Source organism: Petromyzon marinus, chromosome 53 (assembly GCF_048934315.1).
Source record: "Petromyzon marinus isolate PM22_M1 ecotype Great Lakes invasive population chromosome 53, UKy_Petmar_22M1.pri1.0, whole genome shotgun sequence".
NCBI lineage: Eukaryota > Metazoa > Chordata > Hyperoartia > Petromyzontiformes > Petromyzontidae > Petromyzon > Petromyzon marinus.
Window position 1 is genome coordinate 6,781,229 of NC_133719.1, and position 20,432 is coordinate 6,801,660.

The window sequence follows — 20,432 nt, forward strand, 5'->3', positions numbered from 1 at the left end:
AATGCTGGTCAGCGCCGGTAGGATCAAGAGGGGAACGGGTCTATAGGAGCAGTTCAAATATCACACTCGCCACTGATGCTAGCCGTGGCCAGGACTCGAACCCACATCGCTGGGTTCACAGCACCTAACATTGCTCCACTATGGCCCTCCTGTGCCCCCCCCCACCCCCCTACCTACACATATTAAATAATATTAACTTAAATTAAGAGTTATTTAATCAGGCAAAAGAGCCTATTGAGAATCATGTCTTCCGTAAGGACGGAACGGGTTACCATTTGCTAAACACTGACGATTCCAAAAGCAAACACTTTGCAGTTCAGCTGCAGATGCATTTTTCACGTTTGTGTTTTTTTGTTTGCGCGACCAGAACACATTGACCTCCTGCCGTAAGTTGAACCAAGAAAACAACCCCCACTGCTTACGCAGATGCCGAACATAACCAGCGGTGGCTTTTGTTGTTTTTTTTGTTGTTGTCGTGGAAACCGAGATAATTCTCTGAATCTTGACTTTAAGCTTTCGTGACTGCAGGAATTCATATTCTTTGGGTCTTTCGGTAAAGTGACGTAGATAGTTACAAATTAATAAAAATACATTTTTACATAGGTACAAATTAAGAAAAATAATCCATTTTATATAAGTACAAAAAATAATACAAATATATATAAAATGTATAATTTTCATTAATTTGAAATCTCTGAATGTTAAACGTACTCCGGTCTTTCGGCCAAATCACAGAAGGTGGGCCTACGAATCGAACTGTCTGGCTTCCTTCAACACCACAAACAACCGGCACAACGCTACGAGAACCGGGGTGGGAGGCGGAGTGGAGGAAACATAAAACGTCTACCTGCACGCGCGCGCAATTAACTTGCACATTAGCAGACACGGGCGACGTTAATTTAAAAATCATACTTCAAAGGGGGAAGGGCGAGGGTGGGGAAGAAGAGAATAAAAGTAGGCAATTATTAAAATGACACGGGAGGGGGGTGAAAGAGAACAGGCGAGGAGAGAGACGTTTGAACGTTTAGGAGTGCGGAGTGGAGAGCGCTACCCACCTGATCCTTCCTCCGTTACCATACCTAGCCCCTCCGCTTTGTTCTGCCGCTCAAAAGCATTCAGATCCAGAACGCTGCATCGTTGGGAGAGGGGCACATTGGTTTCGCAGAAGGGGAAAAGAGTGGAACACGATATTACTGATTGTGTTATTATTACATTCTTAAAAGCATCCATAATACAGGGGTTTTTTTTGCGTGAGATCACGTAAGAAGAACGTAATCAACCAGGTGGGATGTTGACTGTTATGTTAGCCGACTCTCTGTGTTGTATTGCATTATATTTCTAAGTTTACTAGGTTTGTTTAATCTTTCATTTGCACCTGATGATGATTGCTTGTGTTGCAAGCGAAACGTCGTGTGCTATTATTTAATGTATTTGTTCTTTCTACGTGACTTTACCGAAAGAACCAAAGAGAGATCACGTAAATTTATAAATGTGTCGTGAAACCCGCTACCACCTGACAGCCAATTGCTAAGGTTTGTGTCGGGTGGTGGCGGGTTTAACGACACATTTATATATACACGCTATCTAACCCAAAAAAATAACCTGTATTATGGATGATATTGTTCGCGAAAGCCTATTACGTGTTAAACTATTAAAAGCGTATTATTACGACGGATAACCAAACACCACATCAGTTTAACACAGCCAATTAGTAAGGTGTGACACGTAAACAGAACGTGCCAATTCGTCACTGGTACAGCCACAACGGTGTGTTGGAGAACAAAGCCACAACATTTACAATCTGAGTACGACGTTTCCGCCAGTAATCACAACCAGCTTCGTCAGGCGACGGCGTCAATATCCGTCGTCATTTCACTTTGTGCAAGTTCTTTGTTGCGTGTTTCACTTGGGTATTTACTGCTTCCTTGCAACACGTTTTTTTCTTCCAAACTCTCATCTGCTGCTGCTGCTGCACCACTCTGCTCGCGCTGTTAGTTGCTGGCCGCATTACCACTTTGGGCCTCTGCTCAGCAACTGTGATTATAAAATAATTATATTACCTGAGGCTGAATGTATTTACTGTCGACGGGAGTTAAACCCTCGTCTCTGTTTGCGACGCTGAGCCTGCGGTGGGAACTCTACATTCCGATGACAAGGACCACTGCATCAAACGCACGGTAGCCAAGGCTGACTTCTCACAAACTGGTACTAATTGTATCGACCCCGAATGGCTGATGGGCTGAGTTGATGCCCGACTGCGATTTCAACTTGCAACCTTGCCGACATGAAGTCCAACACGCTAACCTCAGCACCACCCATAATATATTACGGATAAAAACACCATCAACGTAATAATATCACATTAAGCTAAGTCATTTACATATGACTGCTTGGTCCAAGAGGTCGAAAAATTACATTGCAGGTCTTTATATAATAATATGTGAACATTTGATATGTTTTGCAATTTATTTGCATGACTGTATATCCATAAGAAAATAATATTAAAATAAACATATATTTTCTCGAATGACACAATGTAAAAAATATATGTATTTACATGATTGCTTGCGCCGGCAGATGAATTATTGCATTGCAAGTCTTCGCACAATAATATTAAATTGTTGGTAGTTTTTTGTATAATACGTTTACATTCACTGGTATGGCAGCCGGGCCCATACATCGGTAGCAATGAACTGCGGATCTCCGCGTCGAATAGTAATAACAGCATGCACGCGTCGCGAAACTTATTACTGTGGGTCATTTGTGTGACGTCAACTAAAAGGACGCAAAAAAAAATCATTGCGAAGACATTTAATCTTGTGGTCCAAAACGGGACAGCCGACCACATCCCCCTTTTTAGACCAGAAGCTGCTGAGAGTGAACAATCAACGTTTCTGTTCACATTCCAAATTAACGTTTCATTTCGACGGGAACATTTTGTTTTATCGCGGGGGAGGGAGGCACTTACACGGCCACATCAATCAGGGGGCAGCAATTTCCCCGGCGTTGCATTCGGGCAACGCCTGCCAGCCTCGCGCGCTCCGCGTTCGACGCCGTGTGACTCGGGGTCCAGCAGAGGCGGCCAGTCGGCCCGGCTGGGATGTGTTTCATCTCCATATGCATAAGAGCGTTCGTCGAGGTTGCCACCGACTGGCTCTTTTTGGGGTGCGTCGATTCCACCTCAAACGAGCACTGGGCTGGGGCTCCTTGCGTCGGGTCAACGTTTAGGGGGGTGGGGGGTGGCTACATCCAGTGGTGTATATTGCATGTTACCATAGCAGTGGCAAGTATCGCCAGGAAATGACCGAGGCTCACCTCTCTATTCTATTTTAATTATACCAATGGGCTGATGGAATGAGTAGACGACCGACTGGGATTTTAACTTGCCACACTTGCCAGAAAAAATGAAAATGTATGCTTTCAGCTATATAAAAAAAATTTAAATGCTGTCAATTAATTGCTGCATGAGTGCCTACTCCACACCGTGCAATTCACTGGGTGTTGCTTAACCATACTTCACCATGCTGGTCAATGCCAGTTAATAACCAGCATGATGTTAGCCATGGCTAAGAATCAAAACTCGGGTCATTGGGTTCATTGCCCAGTGTGCTCAGCACTGCGCCGCAGATCCCCCTTGTCACACGCGGAATCTCTGCAATGTGCCATTAGGCTCGACACTTGATTTGTGAGAATACAGGGGTGACATTTGAAAATTGTCTTTCATGGCTTGCATAATGTTACGTTTTATAGCCTCCATATAAACTGTTGACATGGCCGTGGGATGGTCTTCACCTGCATATCTGCATGAGTCCCGCAACGCTTTGGAAAAATGTGCTGTCCTTCTTGTCCTTGAGATAGTCCAGCATTTTCTACGACAACAAGATCATCGCTGTGTCAATAGTACAAAGGGTGAAAACCGACGTAGAATAAATCCTTTGACAAAATCAAGTTAGCCAACGACGGGACGACACGATTTCGAAAGGCAACTCCCCAAAAAAAAAAGCGGCAACTTTTCGGGGCAGATAACGTCACGCAAAGCTTGGCCGATTCGAATTGGCCCCGTGGGAGCGTTCGCGAGAGGGAAGCACAGCAATTCGGGAACGGCACTGCTTTTCATTTTTACTCCCCCCTCGTTTTGTTTTCCCAGATGAAATAAAATCCGCGGTTTCACCGCGACTGTGGCCATCCCCCGCGTCACGTCACAAAAACGAAGCATCAATTCGGATCAGTCCGCGGAAGCGGGCGCGGAAGAGCTACCCTCTAGAGGTCCCTTCAAGTGACCTCTGCTCCACACGCAGCGCGGGGAGGGGACTTTCCCACCCACCGGCTCAGCAAAGCATGATTCTTTTAGGGGTGGCGGGTTAGAGTGCGGTGATATAACGTCAAATGTGTTGAACTATTGTCCTCCGCCACTCGACAGAGCCAATCAAATCAAGTTGTCACATCGTGGGCAAAATATGCCGACTCAATTGGGATTGTAAGCAAAAATACTCGAGGGATGCTGAAAATCAAGTGGAATTTTGACAATCTTACCCGCGGTTTCACTCAAGATTACGCCCGGCAAAAAAAGCTAACCTCTCGCGTAGATAGCCGAGCAATCGGAGGTTGACAGGAAAAACCAAATGACATCGCAGCAACACGTATGTATGCATATGGTGGACTTCTTTCGCACCGTACAATGCCAAAACGTAGTAATCGATGATGCGGCCCAAAGCAAACCCCACCGTGAATCGTGACAGAAGCGGAGTAAGCTGATGACATTGAATGGAGCGCGAAATTCACTCACGTTCTGTACGGTGCAGTTGCCACCATTCAGTACGGCAATCCCAAGCTTCAGCGTCGACCGAACCATGGGGCTTTTCACGCCTGCGGCACACGGGAATATTTTATTGAAACACAGATGAGATCAAAACGTTTTATTTCTTTTTTTACAACTGGGGAAAACTAATGCGTGTTGGCAGATGCGCAGCGTCCGCGGGATGTCGCTCGAAACGCAAACCAACTCGGCAGAAGAGAGTTAAGATTTAGCTTCGAATTTACCTCCTCTCCATCCCCACACCCCCGTGCCCCCCTCTCCCCTTGACGAAATTTTGTCCCCAAAAAAATGCCTTTCATTGAGAAATAGTGAGGCCAAGAGAGGTAGCAAAAATAGCGAGGTAAGGTAGGGGTACCGGCCTCTGTCTCTCTCTGCATGCTGCTCAAAAACGTCACCCAATTATGTCCTTGTCTCAATGCAGCCTTCTTATTGTTATTGATGAGCGTTTGCTATTTGTGTTTCATGCAACCACCGCCAATGCAAGCAAGCAGCATCGCCAAATATTTTCCCATCAACACATGGACTGAGCCTCTTCTGCGAAGGAAACACCTTAAACCATCTCGCCTACTCGCTTGCTCACTCGTCCAAGCAATCGCTTCACCAAGCACGCTCGCCTACTCGCTCGCTCACTCGCCCAATCAATCGTTTCACCAAGCACGCTCACGAACTCGCTCGCTCACCCACGCACTCTCTGGCAAGCACCTGACATGACCAGAGCCGTCACGTTCGGCAACGCCAACGCGTTCTGTGCGTTTGACCGATTTGCGTCATTCGCGGCCACGGGAGACACCTATCGGTAAAACTTCGCTCATCAAGACGTCGCCAGTGGCAGCCGGGGAGGTGCTATTATTTTATTGGACCATATTTGCATGGGATGTGTGTGCGTGGGGAGCGGGTAGTGCAGCGGTTAGCGCACTCCACTATGGACCCGTCGACCCGAGTTCGATTCTCACTCTCGGCCAATTTCGGTGATAATCATCCGTTCCGGTCCTGGGTCTCCCCCGAAATCGACTAAGCCTCAAACGAGCACCTGGTATGGTTTGTAAACATCACCACTAGGGAGACATAGGCGGTTGGGCGTGATAGTCAACAGCAGCCTGTTAATGCTATGGGGGGGGTGTCTTTATGTGTGATACTCTTCGAGCTGGAATTTTGCTAAAATTAATAAATTTAAGTCAAAAATGTATTTCATGTGACGGGGGGGGGGGGGGGGGGGGCATTTTTCGTGCGGTCATGCACGACCACCACACCAGAGACTTATCAACTCACATGGACCCGTAGGCCACAGAGCCCAGACCAATGTCCTTATTTTTTCCAACAGCGGTGAACTGTGCGAGCACAATTTCAAACGAGCGGGGGTTATCCAAGTAAACTCACTCTCATTGGTCATGTAAATACATGAGCACGGCTACAACTGCTGCTTGCCTTCCCACGTGGAACCAATGTTTGTCCTTGCCCATGGACTCGCCGAGAGGTCACGGGTTTACTCACGGGCGGCTGAAACCCACATTCGATCGCGGGACCCCACCGCTGAGTGCCGGCTCAGCGGTCAGGAAACACATCACACGCAAGCGGCACATCGTGGAGCTGTTGCGGTGTAACGGTCAGCTCCGGAGGTCGCCGGTTCGACTCGACCTCCCGGCGCGGCTGCGGTTGAAACGACGGTGCGAGTTTCTTGAATCTGCCCCTCCCCCTCCCCTCTCTGCCTGCGTCCACCCGGCGGCATAGATAGGTTCAATGCCGTTGGTCGACCGGCAGGCCAGGCGTGGTCTGCTCAGCGTCGAAGAGAGAAGGTCAAATCCCCTTTGTCGGGGCTCTCTTTTAGAGATCCGCCTCACGGCAAGAGCGGGCGCTTTCAGCGCGACGACTTAGCATTTACTTAAAGAACTCTGAACTTTTAACGGGAGCGCGTTGATTTATAACCGAGTCACCCAGAGTCGATTGTAGATACATTTCGAGTCTGAACTACGGCGGGTGACTGTCTGGGCCACAGATATTCGTTCTCACACCGGTGGCCTGTACGTAAGTGGTGTATGTTGAACTTCTTTAGCGCCGTACATAGCCAACCGCGCTAATCGGAGGTGTTGGGGAAGGACAACAAACTAAACACGAAATTAGTTTGTCAATCTAGATGACTTAAAAGTGCCTAACTCCAGTGACTCCCTAATATCGGAAGGTAGAGCATTCCAGACGGCCGCGGAAGCGCATCTGAAGGCGTGCGATGCCGTGACCGCCTTTCTTCGATGGCAGCAGCCAAAAGCCGCTGCAAATTCGCACCAAACCGCATCTTCGATTTAGCCGCAAGCGTCACCGGGGCTACGTGGTTAAAGCCTTGTCGGAAATGCATAAGCACGTCCCCGCAAAGACGCCGCCCCCCCCCCCCCCCCAATTTCCACTCACTCCAACCCCCCCCCCCCTCTCCCACCCCCTGCCAGCCCTTGGATCACAGACTGTGGAAGTCTGCAGGCAAGGTTCTTAATGGGCCACACTGCAGATTGATGGAGCACTCAGTTGCATTGTGTAGCAATTCCACGCTGGAGCAATAGGCCACACGAGCTCTTGGGAAGCCGCAGAAATAAAGTTGAATAATGAAATAATGGTGGCTCTGCCGCAGAGTTTGCTGACGGTAAGGGGGGGGGGAGATCAGGCCTCCTCCTGATGACCCATCCTCTGTGTGCTCACAGCGTGCCATTTTTCTCTTCTGCTCCTGACTCTTGCTCTTCTCCCTACCTTCATATTCTTCCTAATCGCTCCCTTCCCCTGCTCTATTGCCCTTCTGTTTTCCCTTCTCTCAGAGACCACAGCGAGGTGGCGCCTAGAGTGGTCACGAGTCTACCCCGGTCGCGTTGGCGTTGTGCACCGTTTGCCTCTGCTCTTCCCTGCGCACGGTGTTGTTAAAAAATACATTTTCAAAATGAATAACAAGTCGGAGCAAACCTTCTCTTGATTTGAGAAAAATATGATTCCATTTCCCCCCGCCCCCCCCCCTCCCCACGACGATTCATTCTGCGTGTCATCGGGAAGGGCTGGCTGTTGTTGCTTCGGTCGGTGGAGGATAAGGAACGAGAGATTGGTGGGTGTAGAGGGGTGGGGGGCAAACCTTTGCTGGCTCCCAGCATCTGCAGCACCATCTCAGCCGCCCCCCTCTCGTGCAGCCGAGACTGCTGGTACTGCAGCTTCTGCTTCTCCATCTCCTTTTCCTGCACCGCGACAAAATGAGAGACGCAAATGTGGAGCTCATAGGGCCGTTTACCTGGACGAGGCTTCCACTAAGGGGTCATCCCATTCAGTACGTACACAAAAATCTGTCAAAACTTGACCCCTCCCCCCCTCCGTGTACGCACCCCCCCCCCCAAATCCTATAGAACGGCCGATATTTAATCCACGCAGAAACGATCAAGGATTAATAATATTAACGTGTTTAAGCAAACAGATAGTTCACCGCCGGACTATCTAACTCATTTGAAGGCCAATGTAGACAAATTATTATCGAGGCTTCACCCTCCCCCCCCCCCCCCCCCGTTTCCTATGCGTACGCACATTGTCAGTGGACCCCCCATACACAAGCGAACCCATTTGGGTTACCCCGCTCCATACGTACGTACTAAATAGATGGCCCCTAAGCTGTCGCATCCAGTATAAGTTAACCATTCTGGTCTATAAAGCTCCAACGTGGTCCAATGTATGTACCTGCGGGCCCGACTGATCTGCCCCACGACTGGCGTTTACACTCCACGCAACTTCAGAGCAGGACCCTTCTACTACTCCTCTCCCGGCGTCGGACCTTGTGCTCGACGCTGGGGGGGGTCGGGCCTTCTCGAGCGCTGCCCCAAGGATCTGGAGTGCCTTTGCCGGCGGGCATCTGGCACGCGGCGAGCCTCGGCGTGCTTATGAGAGGGAGTGCAACACTCACTACTTTCTCGTGGCGTTTGCTTCAGCGGTATTTTCTTGTCTTTGCGTTTTACGTGAGTGTACAATCTTGATTTGAGGCTTTCGTGACTCGTTGGTTATTTTCCGTAAAGTCACGTGGGCATAAAATAAAATAAATCACGACGTTTCGGGGCGCAACACAAACGTCCATCGTCAGGTGGGAAAGCTGTACAATGTTGCGTTCAATGTTGTGACACCCCCTTGAGTAGAGGTGATATTACATTTAAAATCAATATGGTTTGCAGGGCTGGTTTTTAACAATTGACCACTTGTGCTAGCCCTCGCAAGGAGTGGATCCCAGGTTGTTGGGCTCTTGGCGCAGGCCACTAACCGCGACCAACTACTGTGCCACCGCTCCAGAGCGAGAGAGAAAATAAAGAGAGAGAGATCTGCGGCACTGCTTTGCGCAGACTGCTGAGGCAAGCGCTCTGACCGAGCACCCATGAAGGCTCGCAACATTCACACACTACGCAAAAAACAATCTCGTGCCGGTATCGTAGGAACCAGAGTACCAAGCCAGCTTGCCTCATTCAATGACATTAAATTAGCTCTCCTGCATAATGTTTTCCTTGGGCAGAATATAAAGATAACAAGTGTGTGACATATATTTAATCAAATAACAGGATACTAAGTCTTTCTTTCTAATCAGGTGATAAACCATTTGGATACACTTTATTTTTTTGACTGGGAACAGCTAAGGAAATGTAATTCGAAACGTTATGAGTTTTTTTTTTTACCTCGCAAAAAACGAAAGAGACATTTTGAATACATTAAGTGAGACATATATTTCTAAAATACTACAGGATAAGACATTAAGATAAAGTGGTTTCCATTTCCCACAGGGATAGCACTTTGACGAAAAAGTTTGTCAGATCAAAGGCTTTATTGCTCGCTATAAATTCGCAAAAATGCCATCTGGCGTCACATTAGATGGGGGATTACTGCCTCTGCGCTGGATTTACTGCGAGCAGGAAGTCTGTTATTTGTTCATTCGCATTGATTGTTTTCGCGGTGGATTACAACAACTTTCCACTCTGTGCTTCATTTCCACAAACCGCCGGCAAAGCAGACCAGGTCTCGAGCCCAGCAAGCTGCCCGGCTTTGGTCTCTCGGCATCAGCTCAAGAGTCCCCGAGCTCCACGAGCGACGGGGACGCTGTGTGGGATGGGCCCCTACCAAAACGGCCCGTTGTTTTTTTTTAAATATATTTTTTTTAAAAGTTCACCAAAGGCCGACGCTCAACATCAGCCGATGCCGGACGAAGGCTTCACCAAGTTTTCAGCATCATCCCACGGTCTCACCCACCGCACGCAGCCTTCTGTCGCCGGGATCTTTGTTTCGTAATTCGTGACCCCCAGTCACGCCTTCGATAATTGCACCTCGGGGTGCACGTGGCCCTCGCGCGTTGGCGCGCTTTCAATTGGAAACAATTTGGGGGAAATCGCGGGAGAAATTCGGTGACGAAGGCCGCGGCGTTGGGCTCGAGATAAACGAGCAACACAAAAGTAATTTGCTGTATCCATTGGGAAAAAAAAAAACTCGTTTCATTGACCCTGGCGGCAATGATGCGCCGAGTCAGCCCCCAGCCAGGATTTGAACCTCGCGACCTTCCGATTAAGAGCCGCCCGCTCGCTCTCTTAATCGTTGAGTCACCTGACAGGATTTTCTCATAATAGAGATCATGAATCCTCGAAGGGGCCTCACCCGGTCAAATAAAGGCCACTGATTTACGTAAATTAACCTCATCGGTCGAGGCCCATTTGAAACCGAGATGGAGAAATGAATTATAGATCCTTGCACTGGCATTCACGAGTAAAGTGAAAGTATGTGGCACAACGAGCGAACACACCGGGTCCAGGAAAGGACCTTAGCAAACGCACGACGGAACGCGTCAAGATTTCACACTGGCACTCGCGTGAATGAGCCGGGGGTGGGACGTCGATGAGCTACAGACGCAAGTGAACAAGTGAAAAATAAACGATCCGTCGGCAAAGGGATTTAGTTTCAGCACAGTCGTTGAGCACAGGCCCGCAACGTCAAGTGGGCAGCAACAAACAGCACTGTTGACGTTGTCAGAGATAAAGTAGTGAACGCGGTTTGTTGACGGTGGTTTACAATGCAAAAAAAGGAAAGTATGACACGTGGGCAAGGATAATAACAACAGAGTGACAGCCAAGGAATGGCGTGCATCTGGGAACGCGGCTGAGCGTACGCAGGCAACAAGGATGCCGAGCGATCAAATCGGGAATCGTGAGCGATGGACAGCACATTGAGGAGCCCTTCATCCAGCAGTGGATTGCCATGGCTGATGAATAAACCGCAATTTAACTATGCAAGGTTGAACAAAAGCGACTGCTTTTAAACGAATGCATGATTGAACGAGTGGAAGATCTTAGCAAAATATGATGAATTGATTATTATTAACGTGAACGTATTTGTGCAGCTCAAGGTCAAGTATACGGTGTTACAATTGAACAACAATAAAACATTGATTTTACTTATTTAATTTCACAGCACCGCATTTTAAATCGACTCGCACTTAGCAAGCAAAGCTGCCCTTCAGTAGCGCACACTCTCGTCACGGTTATTTTACGCTTTAGAAAAAGTAACTACATGGCGGAAAGATATCGGGCACAGCTGAAGGACAGGGTGAACAAAGGATTCATGTCGTCGTTATTTGATTCTCTTTTTTTTACGTGACTCTATCGAAAGAAGCAAAGAATAAAGGATTCGTGCTTTCAAACCAGCAGCATTTGTTTAAAAGTAAATTTACTCTGCTGCTGATGAGACCCTCAAGGTCAAAAACCAATTCGGAGTTTGGTTGTTTCAAGAAAGATGCAAATAGGTCTGGAAAACCTAAAGGCCATTGGCTGAAGATACATCGTATTATTTATATGTAGAGACACGAAAGAGAGGTCTGCTTATGTTTACTTTTCCACGTATTCCTCCACAGCAACCCACTGTGGCAAACGTACCGATACCACGACCAGCATCGCTTCCTTCCTTCTGCCAGATCAGGCAGCTTGAACTCTGAGGCCAATAGGGCATTTGATTCGATTCTCTCAAAATCGAAGTGAATCAGCGGGGGCAGAGGGGGGAACTTGAAGGAAATGACTTCCACGTGTTTATGTTTTTTTTTATATATACTTTTAAACGGTTTCTTCAAACAGTCAATTTCGGTTGTAAAATAACCGCGTCAAGCGAGCTTGCTATTTCTGAGCGCTAATGCTCTCTGGGGGATAATTTGGCCGAGGGTGCCGTGGCCTGGAGGCCTCATGTGCAGTGACCACGGTGGAAGGGGGGGAGGGCAGGAGGGGGGGCTCCGGGAGGGTTAGAGCACTCTCAGGGAGGGGCTCCCAGATGGGGGGGGGGGGGGCGGGCTCCTGGGAGGGGGGGTTTCGGGGGGGCACCCAGAGGGGGGGGCACCCGGTGGGGGGGGGGAGCGTTCCCGGGGGGGGAGCACCCAGTGGGGGGGGAGGGGAGCGTTCCCGGGGGGGGGGGCACCCGGTGGGGGGGGGGGAAGGGGGGGCTCCCAGGGTCCCACACCGACCTCAAAGGTGGCCGAGTCTTCCTCCTCCTCGTCAATGCCGGCGTGGCAGCTCTGCAAGGCAACCACAGGGCAGGGCGAGTCACGGACTCCACTCGCGAGGAGCCGCCCAGCGCAGAGGCTATCCCACCCCCCCCCCTCCTCATCAGCCCGATCACTTCAAATGCGATCCTCCGAGAAAGCACTGAACACGTCATTTTAAATCGAGAGCTATGAAGCTATGAAACGCAGAATAACGTGGAACGTGATTAATTCAACGAACGTATTCGTAAAACAATATAAATAGAAATGGAGCGGAACGCGTGTTTACCTTGGCCATTATGTCGGCGTAGGCCATGTACAAGAAATCCTCCTCCAGTTTCCTAGTGCAACAACAACAAAAACAAGAGGGAAACATCTCGACACAAATCTCAATGGAATCAACTCTCGGCGCGCAGCGTCGGCGAGTCTCACACGCGACACAAAAAAAGCCGACGGGGGCCACATTGTTGGTGGCTCCTCGGGCCCCACGTCCCATTCTTGTGGCCGTGTTCTCAGTCGCCGCACGGCATCAGTCTTGAAGCCACTCGGTCGCTACCAAAGATGCGGACGCGAGCGAGCGAGCGAGCGAGCGACTTAGACCCACGGCCTGGCTCAGTCTTGACCACACGGGACTCCTCAGCATGGCTGGTGCCGTGCTCGCAGCCCGGCTCAAGTTAAGCGCACGGCTTCGAGCCGTGCGCTTAACTTGAGCCAGAGCCAAGCCTGAGCCGCGTCACGAATACGGCCCCAAGAGCCCCCTCAAGCCATTAAGATTGTGACGGTAGGTGCACCTTATGAGCACCTACTAACATTGATTCATCACACAGGAGATACATGATCCTGAGGGCGTATATACCAGTAACGGATTGGCATGTTTTGTTTACGTGACAAAACCTTACTAATTGGCTGCGTCGGGTGGTGGCGGATGTAACTACATATTGACGTATAATTACACGATCTAACCCAAAAACCTCTACTATGGGTTTATTTGTATAAGTCTGTGACATACTTTTTTTACTTGCTTTTTGATTTGCACATACAGTGAGGGAAAAAAGTATTTGATCCCCTGCTGATTTTGTACGTTTGCCCACTGACAAAGAAATGATCAGTCTATAATTTTAATGGTATGTTTATTGGAACAGTTAGAGACAGAATAACAACGACAAAATCCAGAAAAACGTATGTCAAAAATGTTATAAATTGATTTGCATTTTAATGAGGGAAATAAGTATTTGACCCCTCTGCAAAACATGACATAGTACTTGGTGGCAAAACCCTTGTTGGCAATCACAGAGGTCAGACGTTTCTTGTAGTTGGCCACCAGGTTTGCACACATCTCAGGAGGGATTTTGTCCCACTCCTCTTTGCAGATCTTCTCCAAGTCATTAAGGTTTCGAGGCTGACGTTTGGCAACACGAACCTTCAGCTCCCTCCACAGATTTTCTATGGGATTAAGGTCTGGAGACTGGCTAGGCCACTCCAGGACCTTAATGTGCTTCTTCTTGAGCCACTCCTTTGTTGCCTTGGCCGTGTGTTTTGGGTCATTGTCATGCTGGAATACCCATCCACGACCCATTTTCAATGCCCTGGCTGAGGGAAGGAGGTTCTCACCCAAGATTTGACGGTACATGGCCCCGTCCATCGTCCCTTTGATGCGGAAAAGTTGTCCTGTCCCCTCAGCAGAAAAACACCCCCAAAGCATAATATTTCGACCTCCATGTTTGACGGTGGGGATGGTGTTCTTGGGGTCATAGGGAGCATTCCTCCTCCTCCAAACACGGCGAGTTGAGTTGATGCCAAAGAGCTCCATTTTCGTCTCATCTGACCACAACACTTTCACCCAGCTGTCCTCTGAATCATTCAGATGTTCATTGGCAAACTTCAGACGGGCATGTATATGTGCTTCTTGAGCAGGGGGACCTTGCGGGCGCTGCAATATTTCAGTCCTTCACGACGTAGTGTGTTACCAATTGATTTCTTAGTGACTATGGTCCCAGCTGCCTTGAGATCATTGATAAGATCCTCCCGTGTAGTTCTGGGCTGATTCCTCACCGTTCTCATGATCATTGCAACTCCACGAGGTGAGATCTTGCATGGAGCCCAAGGCCGAGGGAGATTGACAGTTCTTTTGTGTTTCATCCATTTGCGAATAATCACACCAACAGTTGTCATCTTCTCACCAAGCTGCTTGGCAATGGTCTTGTAGCCCATTCCAGCCTTGTGTAGGTCTACAATCTTGTCCCTGGCATCCTTAGAGAGCTCTTTGGTCTTGGCCATGGTGGAGAGTTTGGAATCTGATTGATTGATTGCTTCTGTGGACAGGAGCACTCCCTTTAAGAGTGTGCTCATAATCTCAGCTCGTAACCTGTATAAAAGACACCTGGGAGCCAGAAATCTTTCTGATTGAGAGGGGGTCAAATACTTATTTCCCTCATTAAAATGCAAATCAATTTATAACATTTTTGACATGCGTTTTTCTGGATTTTTTTGTTGTTATTCTGTCTCTCACTATTCAAATAAACCTAGCATTACAATTATAGACTGATCATTTCTTTGTCAGTGGGCAAACGTACAAAATCAACAGGGAATCAAATACTTTTTTCCCTAATTGTATGCTCTGTTTCTTTTTTGTTCGTCCTGTTTGCAGGAAGATGTGGCGTGGGTTTTGTGCAATTTGTTTTTCATGCTCTTGTTAGTTTGCACGGTCCCTCCACCTTGCAATGTCCTGTTACTGCCACCACTGCTGGCGGTCTTGGGCTGTTGACCGTGGGTCTCTATGCAACTCTATGGGTCTCTGTGAAATTCGATGGATCTCTGTGTAACCCTATGCAACTGAAATGTCCTTTAACTGCCACCGCTGCTGGCGGTCCGGGGCTGGCAAAGCTCAATGGGCTTTGCCAGCTGAAATAACAAAGTCTGATTCACGTGGCCAGTCGGGTAATTAGCACATTTTTTAATTGTCTCCGAAACGTAACACCAAAGTGTTACGTTTCGGAGACAATTAACGTCTGCAGTGGAGGGTGATATAATTTTTACATCACCACCTGCGTCATCTCAACCGCCTGTCCTCCCCAGTGCAGATGCTCATCAAGTCGCTGCATCAAGGACACATACGATAGGCCAAGTCACCCTTGGAGAGGGGCTTCGGATAGTGCTCGAAACACAAACTGCCACTGGACGTGTACGTGTCATGGCTGGGAATTGAACCCACAACTCTGGGACCGTAGTGTATTTTGGGCAAAGCATTTCTCTTGCGCAGGCGTGTAAGTGCCTGGTTTACAGGAGGTCGTGGGTTCTATTCCGACCCTGACACCTGCTGTACATTTGGAATCTGCACGTTCTCCCCGTGGTCGCGTGGACTTTTCTCCGGGTCCTCCGGTTTTTCCCCTCCACGTTTAGAATCAACGTCACGCGTTTAGAGCATTTAGCCGCTGCCGTACATTTCCACGTGATGATAAAGCCGCTTCGTCGAGCTATCATTTCTCATCCAGGTGTCGCTTCCGAAAAATCGCCACACGGGACTTTGCCGGGGCACACCCTTTGCGCCGCACTGCTCTTGAGGACCGCTGACCTACCCCTCCACACCGGGCAGATGTCTTGGACGAAGGTGGGATCACCCACACCTTACCCCCACCGGACTCGACGTGCCAGTCGACTGCCCGTGTTGAAACCATTCACGCCGCTGCGCGAGGCAGAAACTTGCGCCGTCATTGCGGCCGCCGAGCCGGGAGATCGAACCAAACTGGCGGCCGCTACATCGCCGTGGCTCCTTGGACACGCAGCGTGTGGTATATCGTAAAATTGACAAGACATTTACACGTGATGAACAAAATACATTTTTTTTATATAAATTATGCGGAGCTATTGGTAGGGCTAATGAGAATAACTTTATACGCGCCGCTCAATCGGCGTTCGTGCGTGTACGCCAGTGCCAGCCTAATTTAGTACGCGCGTCTGTGAGCTTTCCCATCAAACTCCGGCCCTCTGTGCTTCGCAGAGGTGGTGTATCGTGCGTCGTTGTGGAACGTTATTGGTTCAAGCACGCTTCAGCAGTACTCCATCCTGCATCTCCACATTTATAATAAAATTGATTTTAATCATCCGGCCTATTGGCTGCCCAGACCAATAATAGCCACCAGAATGTGTATAAGCAAGCAAACCTCATAGGTATTCTTTGGTTCTTTCGGTAAAGTCACGTAGATAGAAATAATAATAATAATAAAAGTAAATAAAATAAAAACTACGGCATTTCGATCACAACACAAGCGATTGTCTTCAGGAGGAAAAAGGGGGAGGATCATTTTTTTCCCCTGAAGATGATCGCTTATGTTGTGATCGAAACGTCGTAGTTTTTATTTTTATTTTATTAACTTTTTTTTCTATCTACGTGACTTTACCGAGAGAACCAAAGAATATGAATTCCTGCAGCCGCGAAAGTTTTAAGTCAAAATTTAAACCTCATAGGTTTCATCAGCGGAGGCAGGCTTGATGAACAAAAGCTACTGGGTTACCAGATGCTACTGGCAGGAGAGGCGATGGCCATGCTTAAACCAAGCAATTCAATGATGTGAAAACAAATAGACAGCAACATGTACGGCTTCGGCTTACGAAGCGGATTAATCGGAATGATACGCAAGATAAAAGACTCCCAACACACTAAGGCTGGCTATGAATGGTGGATATTACCTGCATAAAAATGTCACGGAGACAATGGAGGAGCGATTCCGCAAATCCGGCCAATATTTTAATTATGAAATGTATTCTAATCGCGTTTTCAGCCGTAATCCCCTGGCCATTACGAATAAAGACAACGGGGGAAGAAATTATCCAGGATTAACCATGCAATATGAAAGCGCGATGCGGGGTTATGGGCCTCAGTTCACTCGCCCCAAAGATTACGACGGAGTTGACTAATAAAATAATGCAGAAATGGAAGAGTGGAGCTAAAGGCGCAGCACTGCAATTGCTTGCTCACGCCGCGACCGGTGGAAGAACCTCCACTGAGATGGGGATTTTTTTCTTCCAATTTGTCTACGCTGACCAGATGTCTTGAAAGAGGGTAAAATTATCCACACTTTACCCCGCCACGCATAACCTGCTAACCAAATAAATGTGGTGGTACACCGATATATATACGTAGAACGTGGCCGTCTTTTCAACTGCGAAATCGAATCGAACTGGTGACCGCCGGATTGCAAATCCGGACATTGGTCACTGATGCACCAAGTGGCAACATCCTCATCAACTCCTCGCTATAAGGTCACACTCATGACACGCAAAAGTGCTTGCACACAATTTAACCCACAATATCTTTGCTGATCTCGTCAATGGGCATCACACCATCACGCGAACTCCGATCGTCCTCACAGCGGTGATTTTTTGGCTCCTGGCCGTCGAACAAAGACGGCGGTGGTCACCGCATCGCGCGGCGCTTTCAGACGCGCTTCTGCGGCCGTCTGGAACGCTCTTCCCTTCTGATATTAGGAAGCCTACTGGGAGCTGTGCACTTTTAAATGCAGATTGAAAACTAATTTCTTTCGAACTGCTTTTTGTGTTTAGTTTGTTGTCCTTCCCGATTCGCGCAATTGGCTACGTATGGTGCGAAAGAAGTTCAACATACATACATACATACGACTCAACAGGGGTTTATATATCCAAAAAGGGGGTCAACCTCCAAAACCTCCCCCCCACCCCCCTCCCCCCCCACCCCAAAGGAAGATTCTGCTTCGGGCCTTCAATGGGCACAGACTACCAATGCATCAACTTCATTAGCAAACAAAGCAGCACTTTGTGTGACGTTCAAAGTGGTAGTCTCATGCAGAGTCCGAAAAGTGGAATAGTCACAGTGAGCTCACGGCTGCCAACGGAGATCAATGCCACTTCAATGCTTCCAAATACGAGTTGCAGCACTCCCTGGGCTAGATGACATCAAGGACGAGATAAATATTAACAATTGATGGTGATTAGGCTCATTTCACGAATTCCTTTTTACCAATTAAATATATTGATTGGGGCTATATGACCGTTGAAACGACGGACGAGTTTCTCAAATCCACGTCCACCTCGCAGCATAAAATTATGATGCCACAGTCAGTCCATCACTAAGTCATGTGTGTGTGTGCGGAGGGGGGGGGGGGTGGAAACATGAGTTACGACCACCTCTTTGAAGACACCTGACCAGAGCGGAAAAGTATTCCGCGCCCCTTCAATAAGAACATTTGGCTACGTAGGGTGCGAGAGCAGTTCAACATAATGCATGCAAACATACATTCAGTTCCATTCGAGAGAAACTCTTTTCAGCTCTTCTAGATTTTAAGCTTTCGTAACTGCAAGGATCCATACTGTTTGGTTCTATTCGGTAAAGTCACGTAGGTGAAAAACGTCGTGATTTTTTTTTTTTACCTACGTGACTTTACCGAATAGAAGCAAAGAGTATTCTTTTCAGCTCTCTCTAGTGGAGGTCCTTTCGCCAGCGGTGGCATGAGCAAGGAATCGCTGGGCTGCACCGTTGGCTTTAATAATTAACCGCACAGCCGTAAAGAACGATTTATAAACACTCGGGTGACCGTGACACAAAAAAAAAAATTTGGGCTGGGACGCTGAAAATTGAAATCGAGTCGATGGCAATTAATTCGTGTCCGCCAATGTGGCCAAAACGAGACGTACGCCCATTGATTTCCAGCGGCGCTAACGCTGGATCCTGAATTAAGGAATGCATTATTTATCACCAGGTGAGGCCGCGGCGGGTTACAGCGGCCGACTTTGAATAAGACGCCCGGTGTGTTTTATATGGGACCACGTCGGCCTGTGGCTTCAAAAGGGAGATGCAGACAACACCAGTTGTCCCCCGCTATGAGACCGATTCAGGCTGCAGCAGGGCCACGTTCACGACCGTTCCCCTCTCTGCGGAAACATCGCTCGGGAGGAATAGGAACCGTTCGGACAAACAGCCGGTACTCTGCACCGTCGTATACCGGCCCATTTTAATACAAGAAGACCTACGTACGTATGTATGTTGAACTTCTTTCGCACCGTACGTAGCCAACCGTGCCAAAAACATGTTCACGCACACGTAGGCTTTCGCGACCAATATCATCCATAACAGGGGTTTTTTGGGTTAGAACGTGTAATTTTATATTCTTTTTTTTTGCGCCGAGCGTAACCGTAATTTCCGATACACCTTCACATATCCGGCCTTTCACATATCCGCCTACACCTCAGCCCTCAGCCAGTCAGACACATATGACGTTGGACTGTATGTAACTGCTGCGGCTACATTATCAAGACCGGTGGCTACAAACATGGTTCATTACACTAGGCTTCAGGCCTGTTTTTTTTTTTTACAAAAAATAAGTTTAATGTTGATCAACTTAAACAGGACGCTTGTACGGTTCAACAATTACTACCTCGTCGGTTTTGGCAGCTGTGCTATACATTGTGGTCCAGATGTCTTGTGATCCCCAATTAATTGACCCCTGACATTCTTTTACCCCTTTGCATATTCATTTCTGTTTTAAATAAACCTTACTTAAAAATACATATTCAGTTTTAGGGGATTAAATGGGGATCACGAGATGGGGATCTGAACCACCCTGTACAGCTCTCCCCCCCCCCATGTGTTTTAAGGGTTGTAGCGCGTTTTGTTCGGCACGATGCCCAACGTTTCGCTGCAACCCCTACCCTCCCCCCCACCCGCAGCGTGAGCCACAAGCGAAGCAAATGGACGACACTCACGATTTCTCTGTCAGTGCCGTTCGACTAAAGTAGAGGATGAGTTGGTGGAGAGGATCGGGATGAGTCTCCACCTCTGTGTCCTCCGACTCCTTCTCCTCTTCATCGTCGTCGATGGATTTCTGCAAACGACGATTCGGCAAAACGCGAGTCAGGGGGTGGCTTGAAAAATCATGGCGATGCACCAGCACGGACCACAGAGCAGAGTGCTGCTCAAAAAGAGCACGTGCAGGCCTAACTCCCGTCATGCCTCGCACACGCGTCATGTGATCACCACGTTGCATGCGGCACGCCCTCAGCCTTGTCCAGACCACCAACTCAAGGCCCGAATGTTTGGCCGTATTGTTGTTTACACTGGCGACTCTATAGAGAGTTGTAACATTTGGA

The 20,432-nt window shown here is 48.3% G+C and overlaps 1 protein-coding gene across 11 annotated transcripts in view; it reads right to left on the bottom strand.

The window, feature by feature from the left end:
* The window catches only part of LOC116953891 (ryanodine receptor 2-like), a 321,447-nt gene that overhangs the window by 127,044 nt on the left and 173,971 nt on the right, over window positions 1–20,432 (bottom strand). For all 11 annotated transcript variants that reach the window (XM_076051967.1, XM_032974196.2, XM_032974194.2 and 8 more), the window contains 7 exons: window positions 20,049–20,167; window positions 12,604–12,655; window positions 12,297–12,347; window positions 7,917–8,016; window positions 4,787–4,866; window positions 3,793–3,869; window positions 1,056–1,129 (listed from right to left, as the gene is read on the bottom strand). In XM_076051967.1, the coding sequence (XP_075908082.1) occupies window positions 1,056–1,129; window positions 3,793–3,869; window positions 4,787–4,866; window positions 7,917–8,016; window positions 12,297–12,347; window positions 12,604–12,655; window positions 20,049–20,167 (553 nt within the window). The remainder of the gene's footprint in view (window positions 1–1,055; window positions 1,130–3,792; window positions 3,870–4,786; window positions 4,867–7,916; window positions 8,017–12,296; window positions 12,348–12,603; window positions 12,656–20,048; window positions 20,168–20,432) is intronic.